Source organism: Vombatus ursinus, unplaced genomic scaffold, assembly GCF_900497805.2.
Source record: "Vombatus ursinus unplaced genomic scaffold, bare-nosed wombat genome assembly UNPS02014812.1, whole genome shotgun sequence".
NCBI classification, from domain to species: domain Eukaryota; kingdom Metazoa; phylum Chordata; class Mammalia; order Diprotodontia; family Vombatidae; genus Vombatus; species Vombatus ursinus.
The window spans coordinates 72,863,349-72,882,076 of record NW_020954590.1 but is presented as its reverse complement, the minus strand read 5'-3'; the positions used below and the strand labels follow the sequence as shown (position 1 = coordinate 72,882,076).

General features: G+C 36.9%; 1 protein-coding gene across 1 annotated transcript in view; it reads left to right on the top strand.

The window, feature by feature from the left end:
* The window catches only part of LOC114054129 (suppression of tumorigenicity 18 protein-like), a 351,033-nt gene that overhangs the window by 260,627 nt on the left and 71,678 nt on the right, over positions 1–18,728 (top strand). The window contains exons 6-8 of the mRNA XM_027877273.1: positions 4,847–5,052; positions 12,838–13,635; positions 18,295–18,429. Of these exons, the coding sequence (XP_027733074.1) occupies positions 4,847–5,052; positions 12,838–13,635; positions 18,295–18,429 (1,139 nt within the window). The remainder of the gene's footprint in view (positions 1–4,846; positions 5,053–12,837; positions 13,636–18,294; positions 18,430–18,728) is intronic.

Below are 18,728 nucleotides of genomic sequence, written 5' to 3'. Positions count from 1 at the left end.
GATAAACATGAAATATTGGAGTATAAGATATTTGTATATTGGTTAAATTCCCTAGAGCAGTGCTTCTTAAACTGTGGGTCACAACCCTATGAGTTTAAGAAGCACTGAAAGGCTTGTGAGTGGAAAAAGTTTAAGAAGCCCTGCAAGAGGACTTTGGATGCAGAAAGAATTAAGAAGATTGAATATATCAATTAATACCTGGCTGGGTTTTTTTTCTTACCTGCTAGAAAAATATGGATAATAGAGCTCATTTTTATATCAACATTGCAGAGTTCTGCTGATAGGAAGACAGAGACCATTAGAAGTTATTTCTGGCAAACATGAAAATAAATGTTAACATTTTTGTGACATGTATGTTTCAGTGACATGTAAAGTGTGACCTTTGTTTAATGTCTCCCCCACACTGCCACAACAAAACCAAAATAGCGTGTCCCAAAGGAAAAGTAATTGAAAGGGACCTTCTTTCTCCTTCTTTTCTAATAAGAGAATTAATTCTTTATGAAGAATAGTAACTTGAGGTAATGATCTATAGCTAAACTAACTTTAACTTTGCCAAGAAAAAAAAGTACAACCAGGACATGGCTGTTTTACATCCACAGAGAGGCAAGCATTCCCCACCTTCTTTGCAAACCCTTCAAAATGTAAATAAACTATAAAAGCCATGTGTTTAAAATGAAAGTTGATGCAAATAGGCACCAGCAGGCCAGCCAGGTGGCACAGTAAATAGAATGGTAGGCCTAGAGTCAGGAAGACCTGAGTTCAAATTCGTCCTCAGACCTTTACCAGCTGTGTGATCCTGGGCAAATCAATTAATCTCTGTCTGCCTCCATTTCCTCATGTGTAAAATGGGAATAATAAAAGCACCTGCCACCCAGAGTTATTATGAAGATAAAGTGAGATTTTAAAAACACTTTGTAAACCTTAAAGCTCTATATAAATGCTAGCTGTTATTATTAAATGATATAAGAATAATTAAATGCTGACATACATAAGGATATATACCTCACTAGGGTACAAATCAGTGCAGTAGCAATATTTTCTTTTTAAAATTATCTATCCTGAGGACCTTCTCAGGATGCAAAAGGAATCTTGATTCCTTAAGAGAGATATCCAGCTAGGGCAACAGACATGTTTAAAGTCTTCCTCCACTCTCTTTGTAAAACTCTCTCTTATTACCTTCAAAAATACAAAAAAAGTCCATACTAAAAGAATGCCAAATGAAGATCTTAAACAATCAAATCTCAGAAAAGGAAACAGAACCAGCTGTTAAAAAAAAAAACTCTCAAAGAAAAAAAAACTCCTGGTAATGACTGACTTACAGGAAAATTCTATGAAACTTTTGAAGAATGCGGAACTCCAATCCTACACAAATTATTATCCAAATAGAAAAATAAAGCATTCTGCTAAACTCCTTTTATGAGACCAATGAAATCCTAATGCCTAAAACTGGGAAGGATAGAACAAAGGAATACAACAGACCAGTATCATTAATGAGTGTCAATTAAAACATTTTAAATAAAATTCTGCCAGACTACAGTGATTTATCCAAGAAATCACTTATTATGGCCAATTTAGATTTATACCAAAAATGAAAGGATAGTTCAATATTAGGAAATCAAGCAACATAATCATATTAAAAACAAAATTATCTAAAACCACATGAACATCTCAATAGATTCAGAAAAAGCCTTTGACAAAAAAAACACTCACTTATGCTAAAATAAACCCTATATACATAAAAAGGACACACATAAAAGGAAATTTAAATAAAATAAAAATTATCTAAAACTAAAAGCAAGCATTATATGCAATAGGAATATTCTAGAAGCTTTCCAATAAATATAGGAGTGAGCAATGATACCCACACTTCTACTATTACTTGATATAGTCCTAGAAATGCTATCAGTATCAAAAAACCAGAAAGATATTAAAGGAAGGCATGAAAATTGGCAAAGGAGGCAAAACTATCCATGTTTGCTAATGACAGAGTGGCTTATTTAGAAAATCCTAGGAAATCATCAAAGAAACAAAGTTGCAAGCTGCAAAATAAGCCTCCAATTTCCTCGACTTCACATTGCTTTCAAAGTACTAGAGACAAAAAACTATCATAGCAATTCATGTATGCATTACATCCAAAGAGAGACTTATATCTAACTGTAGTAAGAAAAAAAGTTAGTACACATAAATTGATTATGTTTCCACCCACAAGAAATTTTTTTCAAGCACAGCTGTCTGCCTGTGGGCCTTGCTTTCCTTTCCTATAAAGTAATAGGTAGATTAGGTTATCCCCGAGTTCCCTTCCAACTGTCAATTTCTAATAACACCTCTTAATGAACAATTTATTTGGATCCCTTGAGATCTACAATAGTAAAAATAACTATGAGAAGATGTTATCATAATACAGGATTATACATATTTCTAATAAATTCTAAATACTTCCATGAACACTTTGATGGATATCTGAACTCATCCATGTGACCATCACCTCCACTGGTACAGGTCAAAATCCAAGTATTTTTTACCACTCCATAGATTTCCATGCCTTCCCATGAATTCTCCTCATGAAGAACATTCAATATAAAGAATCTTCTCGTGATACTTCGTCGATTCCCTCAGAATATGTGGAATATTTATTAGTTATCCCTCAATCATTTTACATACTCAACTTACCTCCTTTTCTAATCATGTATCTCTTTGATGATGTTTTTTCTTTCCCTCTCACACACTTCATTGGCAATATGTTGGAGCCAGCCATACTTACCATGTGCCTCTCTATTGCCCATTGGATGCCTTACACCCCAAATTTTAAATAGCTTTTCATTTTTTCCAATTACATGTAAAGACAATTTTAACATTCATATTTTTTTTTAATTTTGAGTTCCAAATTTTCTCTCTTCCTCCCTCACCACCTCCCTCCCTAAGACAGTAATTTGATATGTTATATATGTGCAATCATGTAAAACACATTTCCATACTCATCATAATGTGAAAGAAGAAATGGATCGAAAGGGGAAAAAACACAAAAATAAATAATATTAGATAGCATTCTTCAATCTGCATTCAAATTCTATCAGTTCTTTCTCTGGATATGGAGAGCATTTTCCATCATGATTTCCTTATAATTATCTTGGATCATTGCATTGCTGAGAAAAGCTAAGTCATTCATAGTTGGTCATCACATGACGTTGCTGGTTCTGCTCACTTCCCTTTGTATCAGTTCATGTAAGTGTTTTCAGGAGATAACCAAAATTCTTTGGAGAATAATGTATCCTGGGACTCACAGTCATACAAATTCATCAAGCAATCAATGAGCATTTATTTTATTATATGTGCCAGGTATTGAGCTAGTTGCCAGGGATACAAAGAAGGAAACAATTCCTATTTGCAAGGAGCTTTGCTAATGTTCAGAAAGATGCACCTTTTTCCAGAGAGAAGTTCAGGATTGTTAAAATCACCACCAATTTCCTAAAGGCAATCCAATCTGCTCTATTCTTTCTGCTTAATTCTAGTCCCATCTCATTCTCCATTCATTGTATCTGTACAATATATCTACAATAATAAACCTGCCCCACGCACCAGCAATCCCACTAAATATTATAGTCTCAAAAATTAGTATTATTCAACTATTTGGTTTTCTCCTGAGGACATAATTATGCTGAGAAATTTTAGTTGATTACAGATTCCTTTAGAAGTTTCTGCAAAGTTCTGGACTTTGTGCAGTGAACACAATATCATCCACAAACAGGAGTATCTTGAAGACTACTGAAGTTTCCTCTTCCTTCAGGACTCTGCACTAGACCCCTTCTATGATGTTAGCCAGCACCTTTTAGAGAGCCAGGCACATGTATGCCTTTTCCTCTGAAATTAATCAGAGTGCCTATGCTTTGCATAAAGTGGACATTCTCTAAATATTAACATGCTAAAGATGGACTGTTGGCTAAGATTTCTGGATCTGATGGATCCTGCAAAAAAAGCAAACACTTAACTATAACCAATAAGCTGATATGTATTATGTCTGGTAGAGATAGGATTGGGAAGCCTATTCAGATTTGATTTCTCCGTCAAGATGTAACAAATGGCAGCCACGAGAGCACTTTAGTACAAATCTATATGAGATCATGGATAGGGATAAAATTCTGACCTTTTTTGCCAAATCAAATCAGATTTCTCCTCCCCTTCTTTGTTTGATCTGGTTGCCAGACGTGTGAAAATCAAAGGGGAAATTTTGGTATAGACTCAGTCCACTTTTTCTTCAGTGATTAGACAATGGTTCAATGAATATTTAATACTTGCTCCCCCACCCTTTCCTTTTCAAGTCAGAGCACTTTACATGTGTGCCTCTGAAGCTGGATGCACAACTGGGACTGAGATAAGCAGTTTTCATAGCAAACAGGTATGCAAACACACTAACCAATCAATCAAACAAGCATTTGTAACATATTGTGATTTATCCATAATGGACACATTTGGTGTAACTGGTGGTATATTTTTCACATTAGCTGTTTCTTAGGATTAGGAAACCAGCATAAATCTTTTCTCATCCCTCCCTGGGTGTATTTAGTCTAGTGCCAAGCAGAGCTCAGATTAACATATGCTTACTCAGGATTAAAGATGATTTTTTTCAACTGTACTGGTAACAGTGAAAGAGAATCAGAACAGTTCAATGGCTTTGTCCCTGCTGTTTTTGTTACTGCCAACAACAGAATCTAAACCTCTGTTCACCATCTCCAAAAAAAATTAGCTTCACTTTCCAGTAGCCTCATATTATAACCTTTCAAAGCAAAGTATCAACAAAAACATTTCAAAAGACTTAACTTTGTTAACTTTTTCTCTTTACTCACTGCAGCGCTGCATATGGCTGCCCCATGGCAAAAAAGAGAAAAACCGAAGAGCCAACCTTAGGTGTTCCAGTCAACAAAAGGAAATCCCTGCTAATGAAACCTCGTCACTACAGCCCCAGTGTGGAATGCAAAGAGGAGAATGATGACCAAAGTGAGACAGAAGAAGATTGTCTCGTGGAGACAATCCATGGCAATGGCCATTCCATTGCAGGTAGCAAAGAAAATGGGCTTAAATTACACGTATCCTCAGGCACTAGTGGAGGGGTAGCCAAAAGGCTGTGAAATGGATGCCTCAGAATTGTTGTGAATGGCATTTATTCCCAAATCAAAGTTTCCAAAGGCAAAAGACTGTTATTTCTCCTTCCCAAGACCAACAAAAAAAGGTGGCTGGGTCTCTCTCTGTGCCCCAGAAATGATGACCACAACCTTTTCATGTCTCCCCATCCTGCATGATTTCTATCTGAGTTTCCCCATCAATCTTCCATAAAATATCCATCTGATTTGGGGGAAGCCCCTCTGATTATGTAGGAGGGATCAATGCAGCACTTAATCTGTCCATTTGTTGTTTTTTCATTCTACCACATGACTGACCCAACTCATTTGATCATAGATGCCTTCACTGCTTTCAGTCCACTTTTTGTGCCAAAGTCAATGTAGAGAATATACTGTATCTTATTTATTCCCATTGTCCATCTTTCCTATGAGCTACGTGTGATATTCTAATCTGTAATACAATCTTCTAAAATTGTATTATTTCATGATTCAGAGTCATGTACCAACACCAGAAGACTGTTGGTATTACAGATATTGAATTCAGGGGCAGCTAGGTGGTGCAGTGGATAGGGCTTTGGCCTTGGAGTCAGGAGGACTTGAGTTCAAATCCGGACTCAGGCATTTGGCACTTACTAGCCATATGACCCTAGGCAAGTCACTTAACCCCAATTGCCTCACCAAAAAGCAAAAAAAAAAAAAAAAAAGATACTGAATTTTGTGTCTGTCGAGGATTTGAGATAGAGAGCACTTTGCAATTTCCTAAATATGACCAAGCCAGGTTTATTTTTTCAACCAAGTTCATTGCTCACGTGTACTCTCTCATTTTGTCTGAACTCACTTGCACATATGCATATAGATCATATTTTAACTAAGTCAACAGGCCGCCTATTCAACTATATATCTTAGGCTGAGAACAATCTGTCTTTTATATTTTTTTCCAATCAGGATGATTAGACAAATCTCTTTTGCATTTCCCTGCATTGCCTAGAAGGCTTTGTAGTGTTTGATAGCTAGATTTATGCTACATAAAATATAATATTTGATAAATTAGAAAATGAAACAAGGAGGGGAAAGGGAAGTGAGTAAACAATTATGAAGTGCCAACTATGGGCAGGCATTGTGCTAAGCACTTTATAATACGAATATTATCACATTTGTTCCTGACAACAAGCCTGTGAAGTAGGTGCTATAATTATCCAGTTTTATAGTTGAGGAAACTGAGGTAGACAGAGATATCTACCTACAGAGTGTCTTGCCCAGGATCACACAACTAGTGCCTGAGGTCAGATTTGAACTCATGTCTTCCTGACTCCAGGCCCTGCATGAAAATACACTACTACAAAGAATATAGAACAATATTTCTGAATTTATCATATTTTATGTGAAAAATAATGTGGCTAAATGAGTTGTTAGTTTAAAAAAAAACCCTGCTACACAAATAAACAGCAATAAGTTTGTTATTGCCTAGATTATAACTAGTATAGCATAAATAATAATAACAATGATGATAATCATTAATAGGTACAATAATAACTAATGATAAAATAAACTAGGAGAATAGGACTTTACAAGTTTGGGGCTAGGTCCTGATTCTTTTACTCTGAAAATGGCTTAAAACTTCTATTTAAATTCAAACACTGTAAGATACTGACTTCTAACTTGGTATTTTCAAAGCAGCTGTTAAGATACAAGGCTAGTCTCTATAGAGATCTCCATGGCACTTAATGTAGTTGATACTTGAAGTCTTTCCCATCTAAGTGCACCTATGCAGCTGAAGGGTGGGCCTTACCTGCTAGCTCAAGTAAGCTGTAGTCAATCTACTCATGTTAACTTGAAGCTTGAGATGAGACTTAATGGGCTTTTCATCAGTTTGACAAAAACCTCATTCTTTCCCTAAACACCATTGGAACTTTAAAAAAATATTATCATGCTTTTTCATGAGCACTTGATTCCCAAAATAGATTCAGCCAAACATTCAAGTCTAGCCATTGATGGCCATCACTGTGTCTTATTTACACCTGACCTAAGAATAAATTAGGGAAGAGAGAAATGTATTTGCCTTACACTCAATTAAGCAGACATTAAATAAGTATTTTTGGGTTTTCTTCTCCCTTTTTTAACAGCATTACAGGACTGGCAGACAAGGGGAAAGTTAGGGATAAAATAAACCTGGATTTCAACCAAGCATTTCACAAAGTTTCTCATGTTATCCTTTTTGACAATATGGAGAGATAAGGTTAGATGACAATACACTTAGACGTAATTTGTTTAATTACTGGATCCAAATTTGTTTAATTACTGGATCCAAAGGGAAGTCATGAATGACTTGATGTCAGCTTGGAAGGAGGTTTCTATTTGAGAGCCCACAGGGATCTGGCCTTGATTCTGTGCTGGTCAATATTTTTATCAATGTCTTGGATAAAGCCAGAGAAGGCAAACTTACAGAATTTTCTGGTGCTGTGCAGCTGAGACAACTATCTCGAAGAATTTTTAGGATTTTGATATGGAAATTAGTTTTGATTCTGCTTAGCTCTCAAGGCCAGAACTAAAACAAATAGATGAAATTTAGCCTTGATGTCAAGAAAACATTGCTAAAGATTGGTTCTGTTCAGAAGTGGACTAGGTGGGGCAGCTAGGTGGCACAGTGGATAGAGCACTGGCCCTGGATTCAGGAGGACCTGAGTTCAAATCCGGCCTCAGACACATAACACTTACTAGCTGTGTGACCCGAGTCACTTAACCCCATTGCCTAACCCCCCACCCAAAAAAAAAAGAAGTGGACTGGGTTACTCTTTCACTGGAGGTCAGTTAGTCAATAAGCATTTATTAATCACCCACCATGTCCCAGGCACAGTGTTAAGCCCTGGGGATACAGAGAAAGGTAAAAGTCCCTGCTTTCAAGGAGTTCAAAGTCTAATGGAAGAGACAATATGCAAGCTATATACAGAATAAATAGGAAAGAGTCAACAAATGGAGGGCACTAAAATTAAGAGGGATTAGGAAAAGCTTCCTGTAAAAGATGGGACATTAACTGGGACTTGAAGGAAGTCTAGAGGTGAAGATGAGGAGGGAGAGTATTCCAGGCATGGAAGGAAGGAGGCTTAAGAGGTTATATGCCTAGTTTCAGAGATGTGCTAAGCTAGACATGTAACCACATAGTCTTTGAGATCCCTTCCAACCTTTTAATTCTGTGATTCTTTGTAATAGACATGGTTTAAGTTCATTTAGGCAAATTAATTCACTAACTTCAATTATCTATACACTCTAAATAAAACATTATAGAATATAAACCTAAAACAGTTATAAAGAAAGAAAATATATAAAATAATAGGAAAAGCATAAAAGGGAAATAGCTAACTAACCATGACTTCTTCTTCCCTCCAACATTTTTCCCCTACCTCCTCAAACCCTTAGTAATTGCCACCCTTCCCCCAGCATTTTTCTCTGCACTGGGGACAAATAAATTTCAGAAATTAGGCCGAGCAAATTCCTGTACTATGAAACCACTGGACAGAGTTGCTAAGTGGCAGGTCTTGGGTGTTCCATCCCCTATTCAAAAGTGTGAAAAATAAACATCATACTTTTCATCCACTTAGTAATGCCCAACTGCCCACTGGAATAAAAGCTTCCTCTCTAACTACCTTTGCTAATTACAGCTCTAGATGGATAATTCAGTTGATTAGCACATGCTAATGAAGCCAAGAAAATTAGCTTAAATTTTACGAGGTCTTAGCACTGTCCTGTCTGCATGCCACATACTTATATAACCCCAGTCAGCCATCTTGTCATTCCATGTTATTGATCACATGAGGAGGTGGGTAAAAGAGTATCATGGCACAGCAAGAATAACATTGAATTTAGAGTCTGAGAATCTAGTTTCAAATCCCAACTCTGCCCCTACCTACCTTTGTGACCTTAGTCAAGTAATTTGACCTGTCTAGGTCTCAGTTTCCTCATCTTTAAAATGAGGCAGCTGGATTTAGTGACCTCCAAGTTTTCCTTACCAGCTATGATTCTATGAACCATAGGATTCAAAAGCATGTGATCTGCTGGTTGAGCACTTTGAGTGGAATACTAATTCTGGTAGGTTGTTAAGGCTGTTTTTTTATTATTCTAAAATAATTCCCTAAGGTAGCATATCTCACATCTGACATATATTGGTTCTGTGAACCTGGACAATTCATTTCACCTTTCAGTATCCCCAAGCAATTTTAAGACTCCCTATGTATATAGCAGGTTTCCATCTGCATTAGTGGAGGGAGTTAATATATTGGTGAAATTCTAAGTCCAATCTAAAAAAGTAGTTCTCTACCCCAATGGCCTGGGAAGTTAATAGACATCTAAAAGCAAAATCATTTAATGTGAAAGATAGAAGAGACTTTAAAGAGCACCTAGCCCGATATCTTCATTTTACTGATGAAGAAATGTCTAAGTGGTTAAGTGACTGATTTGTCCTAGGTCACACAACTTAGAAGTGGTTTAGTCAGGACTTGAACCTAGGCCTGCCAACTCCTAGTACATTATACATCTTACATATATTTTCAGGAATGGGTCAAGACTTTCAGGGAACATTCCTCTTAACATTTTTTTTAGTATTCTTTTTTTCTATTTGGTAGGTTTTAGCTTTCTTTCTTTCTTTCCTCCTTCCTTCCTTCTTTCTTTTAGCACTTCCCAGCAATGGATATAGAACTCTTGACATATTTGTAAAAATTGGCTTGCAAATTACCCTGCTTATTATAGATAATGGAAGCCATCCAAAAAATTGGTTCCTAGACATTTCAGAATAAAGGCTCTCCAATGAAGTCAATTACTGCTCCAAGTTAAACTCATCACTAATAAAGGGGTTTTTTTGTACACCACACAAAAAGTACTTTCTCCACTATACCTACCGCTTTCCAACCCATGCTAATGAAGAATTTTTTTTAGCAAACACTAAATACTTGGCATTGGGGATAAAAAAGCACAGGGATGAGGACTAGATCAAAATTATAGAGGGATGCAGAAGCTCCCTATACCAACACAACTCAGCACCTTTTATTTTAGAGTTGATCTTAGTAGTACTGTGATATTATACAACTATGTTCTTGAGAAAAGCATGGTTTTCTTTTTTCAGTTTGACATATATCATCATTTGCAAATAACCACTTCTTAGCATTATCATGAGAAAGGTTTCTATTCAAATTGACCTTGGAATAATGTATTTTAATCTTTCTTGTCATTTACCTAGAAGGAAAGAAATGTATACATGTCACATTAATATCTTTAAAAGCGTCCAATAAGAAACAAATACACTTGTTCTAGCCTTTTGCTAATGCAAAATGTAAGGATGTATTTCCAGTGAAAGCAGAAAAAAAAACCATGAACTTTACAAAACCAGGGCTATGCCTGATACCATTGTGGAAGCTCATGGACCTAAGTTCATTGTTACCAGGAGCTGTATTTCTAAAGCCAACTCAACTTTTTTCACTCCAATTACAGTGAAATGAAAGCCAGTAGGGTGTTTCTGGAAGGTTGGGTTGTGGTTTGTAGACTCCCTGTTTAGAAACCAGAGCATATAATGCACACAGGCACCTCTCACTGTATGAGTCCTATTTTCTGAATAATAATTAATAAATATTTTCTTTTAACATATAACAAACAGTTGAACCAAACAATTATGTAAACGGGAAATGACCCAAAATGCTAACAGTTTGGCATCAGTAGAGTGAAATGCATTGTGGTGCACATGTGCATTTTTGTCTCCCTCCCTCCCCAGTAATCTGCACTTAATAGGAATATTTTAAACTATGTAGCTAAGCAACAGAGGTAATTGTTGCTTTCTAGAGCTTTTGTTAGGCACTCTAACATAGCCCAAATATGCATAATTAGGTATAATGTCTATAAATCATTATTGTACACATGTGGGTAGTTAAGTGAATTGAGAGAATAGTTCAATGAATTGAGCATATTCACTGAAAATGCTTTTTATTTGTTTTCTGTAGTTCATAATACTTTAAAATTATCATAACCCTTTACACTTTCTCTTAATAGCCAATGTGTTATTGAGAAAAACTTCATTTGCATTTTAGACTATGTTTAATTTATTATTTAAACCTGGAGTTCCTCTGATAGGAATTCAGAAGAGGATAGGCCATCTTATCAAATATTATGTGCTTGTTTATCTAGCCTCTTTTCTAGGAAGTAAAATGTTAAATTTTTCAGTTTATGTTGAATAGATCCCAACAAAAGACTGCACCCTATAATCAGCATTATTAAAGGGGCTAGTGTTGTGACTAAATTCTTCCCTTCATCCAAAAATGCTTTTAGTTACTATGGCAATATTTACTTGATCCTGGCAGTCCAGTGTTGATTTAGAGAGGTAATTACCAGAAAGGAAGATGATGGAGATGTATTTTTGAGTGTCCTTGTCAGAGACAATGTTTATAAAAAATTAAATGAGACAAAAAAGGCATATTGTCTCCCAACATAGATGCCCTTTCTATATCCCTCAGAACTGGGTGGCCCTTTCTTTCTTCCCCACAAAGATGTTTATTATCATAGAATGTACTTCACTTGGTGTCTTTATCAGTTCTTAAAGGGGGCATAATATTTCATGTCTCCCACTCCCAACCCTGCCTTAGGAAGCACATAAATGGTTCTTTAATTTTTTTTGTGCAAGTGAATGTCAGAACAAAAATTGCTAGGCTATGTGGAAGATTTTGCAGCCCCATACACCAGAAATCATAAACTGTCCTACTGGTGCATCTGAGAACTGAAATGAATCCATGGATTCATTCTGATGCAGAGACATACTATGAAGTTCTTTTGAACCCCAAACTTGCCTGACATGGAATGTAACTAGAATTAGAAGTTAGTTCTTAGCCACATCGCATCAATGTACTTTTGCCTCCATATCTTCCCACTACTTCTTCATTATTATTATTATTATTATTATTATTATCATCATCATCATCATCAGTAGAACTAGTAGGAGGAGGAGGAGAAGGAGTATCAGTAGTAGTATTACTCATAGGAGCAGAATTGCTTTCTTTTCAGGGCACTTATTTTTAGGATCTTTTAGAATGATTCCTTTTCCTATTTTTCATGATAATAGCTAGATTTTATATAGCACTTGGGTTTGCAAAGTGCTTAAGATACCTTCTCTCATTTAGTCTTCTCAACAGCTTTTTGAGGTAGATGCTATCATTATTACCATTCTTCCAATAAGGAAACTGAGGCTCAGAAAGTTTAAGTGGCTTGCCTAAGAAAGTGGCTGGGATGAAATTTGAACCAAGGTTTACCTCATTCCAAACCCAGTATCTATCCAAATTGCCCCAAATGGAGCATCTCCATGTATGGTTGAGCTCTTTTTGAATATGTAGGATGTTAGGAGTAGAGAAATGCATAGATTTCTTTGAGTTAGAGGCCACATTCTTATCTTGACCCTCAACCTTAATAAACAATTATTGAATTTAATTCATTGTTAAAACCAAACCAAGGAAAGTATCTCCATGACTTTAAAAGAAATGGACTCATCTTTCTCAAGAATTGGGGGTAGGAGGAGGTAAGAGAATGGGTGATAAGGTAAAAGAGATTTGAAGGAGGTAATGGAGAAATCTCTCCCAAGTGCTTCTGAGTTGAACACAAATCTTTATTAGTATTCTGTGCCAAAACAAGTTTTCTTGGTGCTATTTTCTTAAAATGTCTTTTTATTGTTGTTATTATTGGCTTGCCTACCTCATAGAAGAAAATCTTGTGAAGCCTACTGAAGGAATTCGTCATTCAAATGGCAAAGAAGGTTTCAACCGAAACAAAGACAGTTACACCAGCTACCAAGACCTAGTGGTCAAATCTTTAATGCACTTGGGAAAATTAGAGCAAGATGCCTCCATACAAACACTAACTGAAAACCTAAATGACAGTGGCATTCAGTCATTAAAAACTGAAAGTGATGAAGTTGATGACTGCTTCCTGATTCATTCAGCTGATTGCAAGGCCAAAATCAATGATTCTAACCTACAGTACTGCTCATCTGATGACAATGAAAGTCACTCTGAAATAGCAGAAAATGGTTGGGACAGTGGTTCCAACTTCTCAGAAGAAACTCCTGAAAAATCCCATGTGGCCCAAACCTACCTTGTAAGTAATAATCAAAAGGAACCTTTGGAAGCTCCAGAAATTAAAACTGAAGCAGAAAAATTTGTTCCCTGTGAAAAGGTGTGTGATTCTGAAATGGAGAGGAGAGAATCACCAAATTCTCCCATGGAATCCTTGGAGAGTAGAGCTCAAAATCCACTTCTAGAGGGTGATGAAGATGACACTGAGTGCCTGTCTATAACAACGGAAGAGTCAGTTGACCTGGATAAAACAAAAGGGCACTTGAGTTTGCTGGAGCAGGCCATAGCTCTGCAGGCAGAGCAAGGCCATGTGTTTCATAGCACCTACAAAGAACTGGACAGGTTTCTATTGGAACACCTAGCCGGTGAAAGGAGGCACACCAAAGTTATTGACCTGGGTGGAAGACAAGCCTTTAACAGCAAACGTAAGACACATTTTCATGTTTCTTATTTGAATAAGAGTTGGTTCATTTTGCTTTTGAAAAAAAAAATTACTGGAAACTTTACTTAGGTAGATTTGGGATTTCTTCCAGATAGTTTATTGATAGTTTGGCTCATTTTAAAAATAAATTGTACACCCAAATGTATAATTTCCTATTCTCTATTCCTATAATTCCTATAATTTCTTATTCTCTGTCCCCTACTTGAGCCCAGTTGTTTAAATATTGTGTATATTTATCAATGTTTTACAGAAAAAAGAAATTTTATTTCCAGCTTTCCTAATTTCAAGTAGCATTCTAATTACATTTATTTTTGGTATTATATCCTGAGGCATACACAGATTCTGCAAACAAGTAAGTTACCCTAAAGTACTTAAAATAATATAGTTTAGTATCATTAATATTCTGCTTTCAGATAACATGTATTTCTCCCCCAAATTAAATCTAAGTAACATGTGGTTACAGAGTTGAGTGGAATACCCATAAAAATGTATTTCATAACTATTTTTATCAGATATCTCCTTCTCATAACAATGTATGGGGGGAGGAATGGAGTTCTTAATCCTATTTACCCACCACATATCTTTATGCCTTATTGAGGAGTCAGTTATTAATGTAAATATTTATTTTCCAAAATTTCCCAAATTCAGAACTCAAAAATTAGCTCTGTTACTTCTGGGCCAATCTGGAGTGAGAGAAAGAGGTTATTTGCCCCAGTACTTGTTCTCTAAAGGGATTTCTCTCCCCCTCAAGAATTAATACCCCCTCCAGGCATCAAAGAAACCACTTCTATGCTTCTGTAAGTAAGTCTACCATCCTTCCCTACCCTGAGCCCTGTATCACTCTGGTCTAATAAAAAAAAGATCTGTTGGTGGTTAGAGGGTGTGCATATGAGAATGACTGAAGAGTGAAGCTATGGACCCAAAAGGGTTACAAGAATGGCAAGCTATTATAGTTTAGAACCATTATTTCATTCTTTTGTATTTGCCAAGCTGTGAACCATAAGAAGTGAGTTTGGCAGAATTGCAGGTGAGTGATATAATGGTCTTAAATAACAAAACAGGAAATTCATTCCTCAACACCTCCCACCAAGTCAAAAGGTTGGTGGCATAAGGTGGGAGGGCAAGATAATGATCCTAGGCTAACCTTACCATCTTCTAAGTCACACTGGGAGTGGGGGTAGCATGTGGGTAGAAGGTTAAGTATTAGTGGTTGAGAATAGAAGCATTTTATGTTTTGTTGCTGCACTGAGAGTCACATGCATATCCACGTATGATTTTTGTAACTTCACAGTGTTTTTCCCTTACTTAATACTTACTCCATATTCCCAAAGTCAATTATTTCTAATGTAGCCTGAGATATTTCAGTTCTGAGCACTATGTTGGGGGGATGCTTGTTTTATTTACTTATTTACACACAACTTTTTAACCCTATTTTAGTACCACAATTAATGAACCAGCAAAATCTCTAGCTATGCTAACAATATATTATCCTGCAATACAGTATTGGAAATTTAGTGATGTCACAGTGTGAAAGGAGGAGCAACTTGTCAACAACACACCCTGCAGTATAGGGCTACATATGTAATAGAAGTCTATTATTTTATTTTGGATATTTGCTCTAAGGCTGAAGTTGAGCGAATTCAATAGTGAACCCATAACCTTAATCTAAGCCTCCCTGCTGGAAGTCTTCAAGGTTAAAAAGGGTACTGTCAACATTGAATGTCCTAGGCAATAGTATCAGAGACTTTCTAGACACCATTCCTTCTCTGAATTGTTTCTATAAGTTAACACCTATCTAGTTTTCAGTTAATATTCCTCCCAAATATAGCAATTATTTGCCTTGCCCAAACTGGATATTCCTTATTTATTAGACAAGGTTAGATAAAACATATATTCATTATACCAAGCCCCGAAAGAAAAACATTATCAGAATAAAACTATCTACATCTTCATCAACAAATCTTTTCTGAGTACCAGAAAAGATCATTGTTGTTCAATCATTTCAGTTGTGTCTGATCTTTCATGACCCCATTTGGAGTTTTCTTGGCAAAGATACTGGAGTGGTTTGCCATTTCCTTCTGCAGCTCATTTTAAAGATGAGGAAACTGAGGCAAACAGAGTTAAGTGACTTGCCCGGAGTCTCATATCTAGTATCTAAGGATGGATTTGAACTCAGGTCTTCCCGACTCCAGGTCTGGCTCTCTATACACTGTGCCACCTAGCTTCTCACAAGCACCAACTATGCGTGCTTATAAATAACATAAGTATATTGACCTGACCTGGATATTGCACAGCACCCAAATACTGGTTTTTGATCACAGAAACACATTGTGCTATACTGTGTTTCCTGCAAACTTTCATCTCTAGATAAAGGCTTCACGACAGGTTGTCAGCGAGCCACATTTACTCAAGGTTTAGACTCTTCTTTGATTCCCAGAGGACAAATAGTATAGAGAGATGGAAGGGTGTTTGCCAACAAAGAGCTTGGAGCAGTTTAGAGATGAACATGTCATCTAGATAAGATCTCAAGAAGCAAAGGAACAAATAATAGTAGCTGACTTGAGTATAGCTTTTAAAGTTTACAAAGCTCTTTGCGTATATTTTCATTTACTCGCTCCCATAGATACAACTCCTCTCAAATCAACTTCTACCATCTGTGAATTTGTATAGTGTTCCATATGTAATTGATGATATCTAAATTAGCTTATGATTTGCCCACTGTTTAACAATTAATAATAATAATGGCTCAACACATATAAACCTGGCCTCAATATCATTCAAGATCACAGAAGAAATTACAGTATTTTAGATTTGATTGCATTAATTAAAAGCTTCTGCTACTTGGTACACCTTTCTTTGAATCATTCATCTCTAGTTTATAACTTACTGTACCTTATTTGGAGATACTCATTCAACATAACTTGTGATACTCTTGGTTCTTCCCCTTTACTGAAGCCGTGCCCCCATGTAATTGTATTACACACAACCTACTGGGCTCCATCTGCTAAAGACCATTTCTAATCCAGCAATGGGCATGGCATTATATCATGCAGCCACGTTTTCTCATCGCAATACAGTGCCCCTAGAGATGTCTGTCGCATCTTGCGACATTGCCTTTCTATCTGTGCCACACGTTTCAGAGGAGCATATGGGCCCGCCACATCTCTACTCAGCAGGACTCTCGCCCTTATTCTATCTCTGACAGCTTTTTGTGGCAGGATCATACATATTATTTATTTTCACTCTCAGCATCAGGTAGGCTCATTATTCCAGATACTGAATGTTCTGGGAATCCTGCAGCCTGTGTGGATTCTATGTCATGATCCTTTATTTTTTCATTCTTAAGCTAGATCCAAGGCTCATTTTCTCACCAAAGTACACTTCATCCTGGGACACTGACTTCTGCCAATTATTTGCCCAAACATTAACAATCCTTGGGTTGGGAAGGCCATTTGGATAACAATACACTCTTTTCACAAATCTTTTCTTTCCCTTTCTACCACAAGCATAACAATTATCTCTTGTTTTCCTCATATTCATTAATAACCCAATTATTATTTGTCCCCTGCCCTTATTTATTTTACATATTTGCCTAAACCTCTATTTAACCTTCTGCTACATGGTTGCCAAAAAAATTTAACCCCTCGGCTTGTCCCCAACCATTTCTTCTCTAGGCTTGTGCCTCATTGCAGCCTGACAAAATGTGTTTACGAGGTGTCTCTTTCCTCAGCTTGGCTGTAGCTCTTATCTTCCTTCACTCTCCAGTGTTTCTGGCAGCCCTCTGTCAAGTGCTCTGAAAGTGTCTTCCATTCTCTGTGCTTCCATTTTCTGTGAGTCTACCATAAGCAAGGTTCCTTTCCAAACCACCTTCCCAAATCCCCAGTTTTCAGCTTCAGTACTCAAAATAAAATGCATCCCTCCCTCCCCTAGTCATTACATACTGACAGTAAATGGGAAAGCATCAGGGGTTTGGAGCCTTCATGCTTTGTACTAGTGAAGGTTTGTTGGAAGTGTGAGAATTCAGTGAAGATACAAAAGGGGGCTTGCAACGATTCCCTGTTTCAACTCTTCTCATCAGCTGTTCCACAGAGAGAAATCTTGGCAAGGCTGGCAGGAAGACCACTTCCTCAAATCAAACTGCCATAACTGTCCAATTACTTAGCAGAAGATAATGTCAAAGAGGTCTCAGATATGGGAGTCACTGAGAGCTTTTTTTGGTTTATTTTGTGAGTGTGGCAACTTCCCATTCCTCGCTAAAGAAGAGAGGTTTCAGTTTGAATATATTCTATCTTCTACCTCATCTCTTTCTTTTCAGGAAACTGAATGCCTTCTGACTTATGGTTCATTTTCCAGGAAGGAGCTCTAACTACATGCAGTAGTTGACATAACAACCTAAAACCATCTCTACATTTTAACACACCATTGCCCTCTGTCAGCCTTTGCTTAGAAAACCAAGAAAAATGAAAACATTTTTATGTTTCCATAGGTCTGAGTTGAGGGTCTTATTCAAGACAACGTGAGAAAAATGTTTTTGACTACAAAAGTAGATAAATTGAGAATGTTATACCTGCAAGGCCACTCTATTGAATGGGAAGGGAAAGAAGAATAATCAAATGAAATAATCAATTTCATTTCTCTGCAGATTCCCCTAGACCTGAAAAGAGAGAGACTAAATGTCCCATTCCTGGATGTGATGGCACAGGGCATGTTACTGGACTCTATCCACATCACCGTAGTCTCTCAGGCTGCCCTCATAAAGTCAGAGTGCCCCTAGAAAGTGAGTACTTGCTTTCAGTGCAAAGTGGCTTCCTCTTCAGGATAGCACCTGAATATAATCAGCTTCATTTTCCTAGTGGGCAATTTGGAACAATCAATGCACAATTCCCTCTCAATCTGTAGCAAAAGAGTATTTATTTGGTTGCATGACCACCCAACCCTTGTGACCTGGTATGGAAGCCATTTGCTAACTCCATTCAAAGTAACTGTAATGCTGCCGCTTAATCACAGCTGCCAATAAAAGCAAATGTCAGGAAGCAGCAGACACATGAGGATGTTGCCCTGCTAAACAGTCTTTCC